Source organism: Amphiprion ocellaris, chromosome 1 (assembly GCF_022539595.1).
Source record: "Amphiprion ocellaris isolate individual 3 ecotype Okinawa chromosome 1, ASM2253959v1, whole genome shotgun sequence".
Taxonomy (NCBI): Eukaryota; Metazoa; Chordata; class Actinopteri; family Pomacentridae; genus Amphiprion; species Amphiprion ocellaris.
Genome location: NC_072766.1, coordinates 40,841,441 through 40,853,025, shown reverse-complemented (window position 1 = coordinate 40,853,025; position 11,585 = coordinate 40,841,441). Strand labels below are relative to the sequence as shown.

Sequence of the window (11,585 nt, the reverse complement as noted above, 5' to 3'; positions counted from 1 at the left end):
CCTCCTGTTGTCCTCATTTACGTGCACCAAAAAATAGTGTTTCCTTCTCTGAGTAAAATCCAAAAATTCAGCAAAAAAATTCCCCAAATTTCTGAAAATTTGCAAAACCTTCAGGAAGAAAATTACAATAATTCCTTCAAATTTTCCCTTAAAAGTTTTATTTAAAAAAAAATAAAAAATTTGGCATGAAAATTCTTGTAAATATTTTCAAAAAATGAGTAAAAATCTTCCAAACAAAAATCCTAAAAATATCTAAAGCGATTCCATATATATCAGTAAAACATTTCCACGCCCTCAGACTTTTGTGGAGAATTTTAATAACTTTTGCTCACCCATGCCTGCTGTACATCCTGGCCAAATTTGAGCTCTGCCAAGGTTACCCTGTTTGAGTTTATAGCTTTCAAAAATGTGCAAAAATTGGTGCAAAATCGTTCAAAATATGACACATAATTCAAAATGGCCGACTTCCTGTTGGGTTTTGGATATTTGTGCAAGAGGCTTTTTTGTGCATCCTGATGTGCTACAGATGTGTATCAGATTTTGTAGCTGTAGGTGAAATGTGGTTCAGGGGTTGAATTTTCATCATATTGCAGGGGGCGCTAATGAGCCATTTTGCCACATACGTGTATTCCCCTTAAAATATCAATTTTTTTGCCAGTCCTAAAATGTGTGCCAAATTTTCATGCGTTTTCAAGTATTTTTAGGACCTCAAAAACACATTTCTTTCATCCAAAGAAGAAAGTATAAGAAAAAAACCCATGCATTTTAAGCAGTTCCTTGCACCCTTGGTGCTTGGATGATAATAACCAAAGAAATATTATAAAAAAATCGCATGCCATCACCCGTCTCGCCACATTTCAGTTAAACCTCCAGACTTTTAATGCATGTTAGCGACCAGACGTGTGAAATTATGGCGGGAAAAAACATTCATTCTCCGAGCAGTAGCTGCGCGCAGCTGTTGTATGGAGAAAAAAGCGAAAATTGCTGTTTATTAAAGTTCTCATAAGACAGAAAAATTGGTCATTTAGGAAAACAGAAGCGCAGCGGCATACTTCACATATGTCTTTTCTTTCCCCGTGTTGCATATTCCGCTGTGCTCGGATCATTTTAAAGCGCAATAAAAGTGACTTTTAATGTTCTGCCTTTATCACTTCCAGACGATCATGAACAAGTGGCATCAATCAGCAGGTCCTCTAACAGAAAACAGAGCCGCGCAGCTCACCAGACCATAATATTAAGCCTCTATTAACTTCATCTGCTTCGTCTTTGTCCTGTTCATGATGACGCACGTTCCATTTTCCGCCTACTTCGATTTCTTGTTGCTTTTATTTTCCGGTAAGAGTACCGCAGAGAGATCCGGTAAATGCCCCTGATGCATGTGTTTTTATGTTGTTTTTTTCCCGCCATTTAGCCGGTGAAATTACATCAGGAGGACAGGAAAGGAAGAAGACAATGACAGGAAGCCATTTTGGAGTAAAAAGCATGAGCATTGGCAGCGAGTGGGGCAAAGCTGTCTATTACGACGCCCAGCGAGAACCTGATGAATCCCAGCAGGATCCAAGTCGCTCCGTAAATCACTCTCCCTCAAAACGCTCATAATAAGCCCCGAAAACAAATCACTGATAATGACTTCACAGTGGATTGCAGCCGTAAAGCTTCCCCACTGACACAATACAATTCACAATTCGCAGCGACGTGCCACATAAAAACACATTTCAGGAGATAATGCTGCTGTAAACAAAAGGATGGCTTTTTTCAGCCTCGTCGGGGTTCGGTGTGACCACAGAATTCAGAATAATGGTACTGTATGAGAATCAGTGTGTAATCTGCAACAGCTTTGCAATAAATCCTAGTTTAATAAAGATTACAATGTTGTTTTTTGTCATTTATTTCCAAGTAAGAGCTGTTTCTTTAAAATCCAGTCATTACAAGACAAGTCAAACACGTCTCTAAACAACAATGAAGTAAAGTTACCATCGAGTTCAAGAGTTTTCGTAGTTAAATGTTGTTCTTTTTTTCCATCTTATTGTGTGCTCCATCCTGTGCAAACGGCGGCCATTTTGGACCAGTGGTCACGTTGTTGTTGACTGAATCATCAATGAGAAAAGTCCAGCAAAGTAGTAGCTGAAAATGTTTCTCGAAATCTGAAAAAAAAGCTTTTTGATTTCTGAACATATCGCACTCGTGAATATGAATGGATGTCATTGTTATGTCATCATTAAACATTTCAAACAAATAAACTGTATTTTCATTTATGTTCTGAAATAAATCAATTTGAAAATTTATGTATGTAAAGTTTTAGGGTTTGTGTCTCATGTTGGACAATCATTCTTTGACTTAATTTGAATGTATATTAACTTTTGGTTTTCCTTCACTGTTTCATTAGTAATATAATAATTAATAATAATAATCAATCAATCAATCAATCACATTTTTCCACATGATGACACCACTTTTTTAGCTGTTTGGTTAGATGTGTACTGTCCAAGTAGATGCCCACTTGTCTTAGTTATATGAACTCTTGCCAGAAGTCATTAACTGGCTTAGAAGTCTTTGTCATGGTACCCAATGCTAGCTAAACCCCCACAATGCTCTCTGATTGCCAGTAGCTGAAAATGTTTCTCGACATCTTAAAAAGGACTAAACACTTCTGGATGAATATGGATGTTAATGTTATCTTAATTTCATAGAATTTTTCAAACAAATAAGCTGCATTTTTGTTTATGTTCTGAAAGAAACCAATTGGAAACCTCTGTACCTTCTTACTGAAATATACGCATGTTGTGGAAAAAGCTTCCAGTTTGAATGAAAGTTTGAGGGTTTAAATGTTTGCATCATGTATTGGAACGATTGAATGTATATTTACTTTACATTTAGTGGTTTTCCTTCACTGTTTCATTACATTTAGGCACCAAAACTACTTGATAAAGTTCATGAAAATATCAGAATTTGTTTGAAATTAAGGACGCAAATGGCACAGAATTTTCTTAACCACCTGTTGTTAGCATAATCAATCAATAATAGATTAATTATTAGCATGAATCAAGTTTTTCCATTGCCCATTGTTGCCCATTGTTAACTAAACCCCACAATGCTCTCTGCTTGCCAGCACAGGGCTGACCGATATGAAAGCAGGTTGCTAGACTATGAAACAAACTACAGTCTTCTATCTCATTAAACAGCTCATCTACAATACATTTCCTTTATTGGTGAATATATTTTTAATCGGTTGAATTATTAACAGCAGACAATCTATTAGTAATTTTTAAAATGACTCTTTCCCAACATATAGGAAGCTTTTCCTCTATCTTCTGGGTTACCACGGCGACCAGTCCCCACTTCATTTAACATCTGATTGGCCTGACAGTGAAGCAAGAAAATGAAATGCAAAAATACAATGATTTCAAATGTACAACTTTCTCTCAAAACACAACTGAGCATGCACTATAGTTGTATAAGGATGCAATTTTTAGAATATTTTTGCCCTAAAACATTCTTAAAACTACAGAGATGAGAAAGAGAGATTTTATATTTCCTCTTCCAGCCAGAAATATTTTTTATTGGTTTTCCAAACTGAATTCAAGGCTAATGTCCACAAAAATGAGTAAAACTGCTCACCTAAAACTGAGAAATGTTTTGCACCTTCTGTTTTCCTTAAAGCTTCATTTTATTCTTTTATTTTTGTGCCAAAATTTGCATTGTAGTTTACAAAAAATATTAAATAAATAAACGTATGAAGGTAGAATTTCCTGCAGGGCTGCAGCGGTTTTAAATAGATGCACCTAATAAGCTGGAAATACTGTGTAAAAATATTCCTCGACTAATGATTACCATAAAATAATAGGCATACGGTGATGTAACCCATGCATTCACTCATTAATATTCCCAAAAGAAGAAGTGGTGCTTTTTTAGCCTCGGCTGCTCACTGTCTTCTTCTGGTGGAAGAAATGTTGAGGAAAAATCGATTTCTTTCATGTAATAACACAAATAATTAAAGATACAAAAGGAAAGCAAAGAGCTCTCGATTATCTCTTGATGCGAAGCAGTTCTTTTCAGAAAAAAAACATGTTGGAGGTTACAGTAGCACCGAGGAGAATCAACTCGGAGGTAGTAAAATGATAATGCTTGACTGTTTTTGACCTTTGGGTTTGTGCACACGAAACTTACACACAAGTGTAACAGATGCAGGAAAATGTTTCTCATGATTCTCTGCATGTAGCCAAGACTTAAATGTCAGAGAGGCACAGATGTCAGGGAAGTTCCCAGGCTTCTACTGACCACAAATGACCCCTTCCTGTATCTGATTATAAAGCCCCTCCAACCTGCGGGGCCATTTTCCAAGATATGTAGATCAGCTGAACCTCCAAATGTCAACAGCGAAGCAACGGGTCTATAAAACTATTTTATCTTCCGCACTGGTTCTCTTCACCCAGCCCTCCCGCCTCAGTAAATAACCCTGTGGAAAAGGGCATTTACATGAAAATTCAACAAGAAAAAGTCTCTTCAATTATAGTTCAGTTAACTCCAATCCAATTCAACAATTGACAGAGCTGTTTGCCAACTCTTTGTTTTGGCGATTTCAACGTGTGTGTTGACGACTGGCTTATGTCTTGGAGGCCTCCATCACTAGTCTCTTCCTTGAAACTCCTTCAAAGGAATCACAGGTGTCTTGGTGGCCTCACTCAGAAGTTAATTTCTTGCAGTTCCTTCAGAGGACTCATAGGTGTCTTGGTGGTCTCCCCCAGTAGTTTCATATTCTAACTCAAAAGAGAGTTGGGTGTCTTGGTGACCTCCCTCAGTACTTAACTTCTTGTAACTCCTTCAGATGAGGTACCATAGGCGTCTTGGTTGGCAGATTTAGTCATGCACAGAAGCCACAAAAGCCATGGTAGTGCTGTTTCCACAGGCGAGAAGTTCCCAGGCCTCCACTGATCACAAATGACCCCTTCCTTCTCTATCTGGCTATAAAGGCTCTCCGAACTACAGGGACATTTTCCGAGATATGTAGATCAGGCAAACCTCCAAATGCCAACAGCGAAGCAACGGGTCTATAAAACTATTTTATCTTCAGCACTGTTTCTCTTCGTCCAGCCCTCCTGCCTCAGTAAGTAACCTTGTAGAAAAAGGAATTTACATGAAAATTCAACAAGAAAAAGTCTCTTCAATTACAGTTCAGTTACCTCCAATCCAATTCAACAACTGGCAGAGCTCTTCACCGACTCTTTGCTTTGGCGAGACCAGTGTGTGCGTTGATGATTGGCTTATGCTAACGAGGTTCAGCGGGATGCCTGGGATCACAACATGTAAAAACACAGGAACACATACAGAAGCTGATTGTGATCAACATCAGATTGTCACCTCGCTTCAGGATTCATTCTGTTTCCAAATCAAGCCGTTGCTTAGGAGCAAAGGAATTTCTAACCGTTCATTACAAAGTCAAATCACGGTCTTCTTTATGGGTCATTTAGTCGGCTAAACTGATCCGCTCCACAGTAGTGCCAACACCAGCGAGCTCCTGCTGAGAAAATCACTTGATTGATTATAGAAGGGCCTCTACATTTACTGTACCTCTGATTACCCCCCGCAGACTTCAGCATGCAAGAATGGATCCAATACGTAACATCCACAGACATTCATTTAAACTCCCTGCCACCTCTGATAGCATCTTTTAAATGCACTAATGAACTAGAATATGTTTCAAGTCTTATCTTCTTTAGGCATTTCATCAGTTTCCTTAGTGAGCTACAATGGCAGCCATTGATGCTGTGATATGGTTCTTGCATGCAGGCTTACTATAGGAGTCAGTAAGATTGAGACAAACTGATAAACTTCACAACAAAATAAGACGCCGCAAAGAATAGAAGTTACCATATGGGTGAGGGTCAAGATCTTTTTTGTAGTATTACAAGGAAAAAATCAAAGTAGTCCATTGAAATTTAACCTCCTCTGTCTTTGGCACTTTTTACTTCAGTTCTAAATTTACTCTGTTGTTTGCAGTTTGGGCAGAATCATCTCAGTAAAACAGACGACTAAGAGAATGTAAATATTTGCTGAACTAAACAGATGGTTGGAAAGCAGGTTGAACAAAACTAGGACATTGTTCCAAGTAAAAAATATTATTGAACCACTGAGTCTGTTTAATCAAGCTTTCCAGGGAATGCTACCAAAAAAGCAGCCTCAAATTATGATGCTGCCACCACTATGCATCACATCATGATGCTGCCACCACCATGCTTTACATTATGATGTTGCCACCACCATGCTTCACATCATGATGCTGCCACCACCATGCTTTACATTATGATGTTGCCACCACCATGCTTTACATTATGATGTTGCCACCACCATGCTTCACATCATGATGCTGCCACCACCATGCTTCACATCATGATGCTGCCACCACCGTGCTTCACGTCATGATGTTGCCACCACCATGCTTCACGTCATGATGCTGCCACCACCATGCTTCACAGTGGGGGTGGTGTATTTGTGATGATGTGCAGTGTTTGGTGTATGCCAAACATAGCGTCTAGTCTGATGCCCAAAAAGGCCATTTTTTGGTCTCCTCAGACCTTCATTCGTTTGACTTCAGAGTCTCCACATGTCTTCTGGTGAACTCTAGTCCAGATTTAATTTGATCGTTTTCCAACAGAGTCTTTCTCTTTGTCTCCATAAAGCTTAACAGCTAAACAGTTGTTGGATGAGTAGTCTCTCCCATCTCAGCAGCTGAAGCTTGGAACTCCTTCAGAAGAGTCATAGGGTTCTTGGTGGCCTCAATTACTAGTCTTATAATTCTAACTCAGAAGAGTCATGGGTGTCTTGGTGGCCTACCTCAGCAGTTTATTTCTTGTAACTACCTCAGACGAGTCATAGATGTCTTGGTGGCCTCCCTCATTAGTCTATTTCTTCTAACTCCTCCAGAAGACTCATAGGTGTCTTGGTGGCCTCCCTCACTCGTCTCTTTGTAACTCCTTCAGAAGACTCATAGGTGTCCTGGTAGGCAGATTTAGCCATGCATGGCAGTGCTGTTTCTATACAGGTTCAGGATTTTATTAGTGTACTACAGTGAAAAATTAGTCCACAGTGAGGAAAAATGTGAACAAAAAAACACAATTTATAGGGTAAGCTGCAGCATACAGCTCACGTTTAGTTGGGAAAATGTAAAGCAAATGATGACAGTCAGTTGAAGAAAGTTGCTGTGATGTTACACACAACATGGTGGTTTAGACACAATCTGAGATTAACTTAAATTATCTCCAGACTATAATAAATATGAATTTTAAAGCCTGCATTCCCCAAACAGGACCCGGTATCATAAAGATGAATCTGATTGTCTCTCCTTTGACACCAGCTGTGTTGTTTACATCCATAACTCTGATAACTGAGCAGTGAGCTGCCCTCTGGCAGGCACTCCTCTCAACAGCTTGATGGCTCTCAATTGATGTCATTATGTCATTGTTTGGTTCTTCAGCTGAAGCACTTGATCGCATTACCAAAGCAGAGTTTAATCAAAATTGGTCTCAAATTAATTTGAACATCTGGCGAAAATCGTTTTCCTCCGCGCAGCAGTACGAGCAATATGGCGTTCTAATTTCCAGCGGCTCTTCATCATCGTTTCTCATGATCCTGTGATGCAATTAAACAGCCGGACTGCAGCCTCGGCAAGAAGCACTGATTAAAGGTGCTACTCCAGGGCACAATGGGCCTCCTCTAGCTGTTAAATCCTAATATTTGCTTTGCATATTTGTACAAAACACAAAGTACGATGTGTCACAAAGTTCGTAGAGCCGTTTATGGTGCTGAAAAGCAAATTATGCAAAATGTTTGTAACATCATCAAAGTTCTAGATGACAAGAAAATTGCCTCAAAAGCGCCTTGCACTTAGAAAGAGCTCAAATTTGTGTTTGCTTTCCAATCTGAGTCAAAAATGGTATAAAAGCCTGTCTCATGTCACTCACACGAAGGCTTTTCACAAAGATTACACACTGAACTGAGGTAAAAATTCAGTAAAATCAATTAAGTGGCTGGCACTGCGTGGTTTCTTTCATTTGTCAGTAGCGGCTGACAAAAAAGTTCCATTCTGACAGACTTTCCTCCTTTTTTTTCTGTAGCTGACAGACAAACTGCTCTTTGGCAAAAAAAAAGAAAAGAAGAAGTAATGGGGAAAAAAAACAACTTTAGAGGCCTGAACAGCTTGAAAGGCGGAGCATCTGAGTAGGATCAGGACAAACAGATAAACTTCACAACAAAAAAAGAAAATGCAAAGGATAGAAGTTACAATATGGGTGAGGGGCAACATTTGTTTTGTAATATTACAACGAAAAAATCAAGGAAGTCCATTGAAATCTAACCTCCTTTGTCTTAGGTGCTTTTTACTTCAGTTCTAAATTTACTCTGTTGTTTGTAGTTTGGGCAGAATCAGCTCAATACAACAGATGAGTAAGAGCATTTAAATATTTGCTGAACTAAACAGATGGTTGGAAAGCAGGTTGAGCAAAACTAGGACATTGTTCCAAGTAAAAAATATCATTAAACCATATGGAGCCTGTTTATTCAAGGTTTCCAGGGAATGCTACCAAAAAGCAGCCTCAAATTATGATGCTACCACCACCATGCATCACATCATGATGCTGCCACCACCATGCATCACATCATGATGCTGCCACCGTCATGCATCACATCATGATGCTGCCACCATCATGCATCATGTCATGATGCTGCCACCATCATGCTTCACTTCATGATGCTGCCACCACCATGCTTCACATCATGATGCTGCCACCACCGTGCTTCACAACATGATGCTGCCACCATCATGCTTCATGTCATGATGCTGCCACCATCATGCTTCATGTCATGATGCTGCCACCATCATGCTTCATGTCATGATGCTGCCACCACCATGCTTCACATCATGATGCTGCCACCACCGTGCTTCACATCATGATGCTGCCACCACCATGCATCACATCATGATGCTGCCACCATCATGCTTCACATCATGATGCTGAACACTTTTAAAGGCGGTCTGCAGATGTAGCCCTATTACATTTTATAGACCTACATCGTCTGGAGTCTTTTTGTAGATGCATTTTATTTATTTATTTTTTTATTCCTACAGAAAACAAGCAAAACAGTAGATAATGTGGTGTCAGTGCAGCTACAATAGCATTTTTTTCCTCGTTCCCCAGCTGTCTGAGGCATCAACACTAAACACCAGATTTTGGTGTCAGACCCTTGGAAACAAAGAGAAAAAACTTCTTTTTAGATGATTTTTTTTGTGCAGAAGAGAGAGAGAAAAAAGATCCATCGTATGAGATGAATTTCTGAACCAACACAAGCCGTGGCGCCAGTCACGACTGCACTCCTGATCAAAGACACGCTCCGGTGTTTACAAAGTGCCGCGTAAAAACAGACATATTCATGCCAGCGTATGTCCACGTCTGATTGAAATCAACAAGCTCTGCCCCGAGTCCTCTGGGACTGTCAGGAGGTGTTTGGCAAACACAGAAAATCATTAAATGAAATGGAGACAGACAAGGCAGCGAAAGTGGGTTTCTGATCGGCGAATTAGAGCAAATTCTGCCTCCGTGGTTTCATATATAACCTTCAGGAACATATACGACGCTTCAACACTCACCTCTTGCTGTAAATCCTTGATGATTTTGGTTTTCTTCTCCATCTCCACCTTAAGAAATTTAATCTGCGGACAGAAAAGAGACAAAAGAAACTCAGAATCCACCTTTTTTTCATCAATAAGAGTTACAGAACATTTAAGCACCGAACGAAGGCGATTCTGTCTGTTTTTATTTCTACTGATAACATAAATCTTTAAAAAATTTTTGTAACTCCTTCAGAGGAGTCATGGGTGTCTTGGTGGCCTTCCTCACTAGTCTTTTTTCTGTCTATTTTTATTCCTACTGATGACATAAATCTTTAAAAATGGGTCACAAATATACACCTCCATATGAAAAACTGTGTTAAATCATCTGCTAAAACAATCTGCTGGGGTGGTTCTCAGCAAACATTACTCGAATAGTGTCATTTTCAGGTGAGAAGATTCACACTTTTATGGTAATAAATTAATATATCAGTTTTTTGATCAGAAATGAGCTTCATGGAACAGAAGGAGAAGGTCTGGTCACACAAACAGTAGTTATTAGTGTTTTTTTAATGGAATTCATTAATAAAAAGAAATATAAAGAATATAGAAACACTTATTCTTAAACCAGCATTGCTAATGTTTATATATATTTCATATTTTAGTCTGCTAGCATAAGGAAATATTGTGCCACATTGACTGACAGACGTAAAACAACATCCCTGCTCCCAGTGGGGCTTTCGGTAAAACTCAGTCATATTTTTTTTTTTTCCCATTTTCTAGTGAGCTGCTCCTGGGGATCTGTAAACTAGAACACACCAGTTGACTCACATCCACAATAACATCAAAGGTCATATTCAATCATTGTCACTGCCCTCGAGAAGAGAGAGAGAGAGAGAAAAAAAATGGAACCATATAGAAAAGATTCAGAAAAACATCCCACTGCAGCACACTGACTAGTGAGTGTCAAACATAGAATACTGCGAAAAAGTAGTTTTACTAAATAAAACACATGTATTTAAACAAGAGCAACGGGTTACTAAAGGAAAAAGAGTATTTAAATACCATGTACAGCTTTAAATTGAACCAAAGTTTCGTGCAAAATACAGTAATTGTCAATAAATATGGATTCAAAAATGCTTAACCATTTTATAGATGTTTTTTACAGAACCAGATGAGTCGACAAAGAAGTATTTTGAAAATGGAACCTATTTTTGCTAAAGTTCCTTTGAGTTACTGACACTCTAAGCTGACATTTTGAATATTTTACTTGTCTGTAATTGATTTAGCTTAAAAGGAGCAGTAATAAAGAGACAACAGCTATGATAATGAGCTTGTTTTTCAATATTCACATGTTGATTTCATTTTTAAATAATCAAAGAACGATATCTTTATAAAAATAAAATTTAAAAAAAGACTAAAGAACCAGTTAAGGAAACATTTTACGAATGTATTTTTGCAAACGGTCTCCGCTGGTGGGACAAGAGTTGCATTTTCTTCCAAATTATGATATTTTCCTCAACTTAACCAGCTTGTTTTTGGTGCTGAAAGCGACGAAAGCTTTTAACATGTAGTTATGTTATAAAAGTGCACATCTGGCTCATATAAAACATGCAAAAAACATAAATAAACTTGATTGGGTCTTTAGTTGGTGTACGATATTACAATATCAGTTCCTGTATCACGTGTAGCACTGAATTTTATGTGCAGTATTTCAGAATCACATTTTTCAGGTGCAATGTTTCACTTTTATGTACAACTTTGTCAATGTAAGGTGCAATATTTCATTTCATTTCTTCATTATCATGTGTAATATGATGTATTACCTCCATGTAATAGCCAGCATTATGTTTTATTGTTCTATTCTGAGCTTATTTAGGCTTAATTATTTTATTTCAGTAATGTATTAGTAGTACTTATATCTTGATGCTTTTTACTCTGAGGTGATGCATTTCTCATGTTATGTCTTCTGGGACAAGAATTT

The 11,585-nt window shown here is 38.3% G+C and overlaps 1 protein-coding gene across 2 annotated transcripts in view; it reads right to left on the bottom strand.

Moving 5' to 3' along the window:
- The window catches only part of luzp2 (leucine zipper protein 2), a 241,349-nt gene that overhangs the window by 78,464 nt on the left and 151,300 nt on the right, over positions 1-11,585 (bottom strand). For both annotated transcript variants that reach the window (XM_055009732.1, XM_055009731.1), the window contains exon 5: positions 9,641-9,703. In XM_055009732.1, the coding sequence (XP_054865707.1) occupies positions 9,641-9,703 (63 nt within the window). The remainder of the gene's footprint in view (positions 1-9,640; positions 9,704-11,585) is intronic.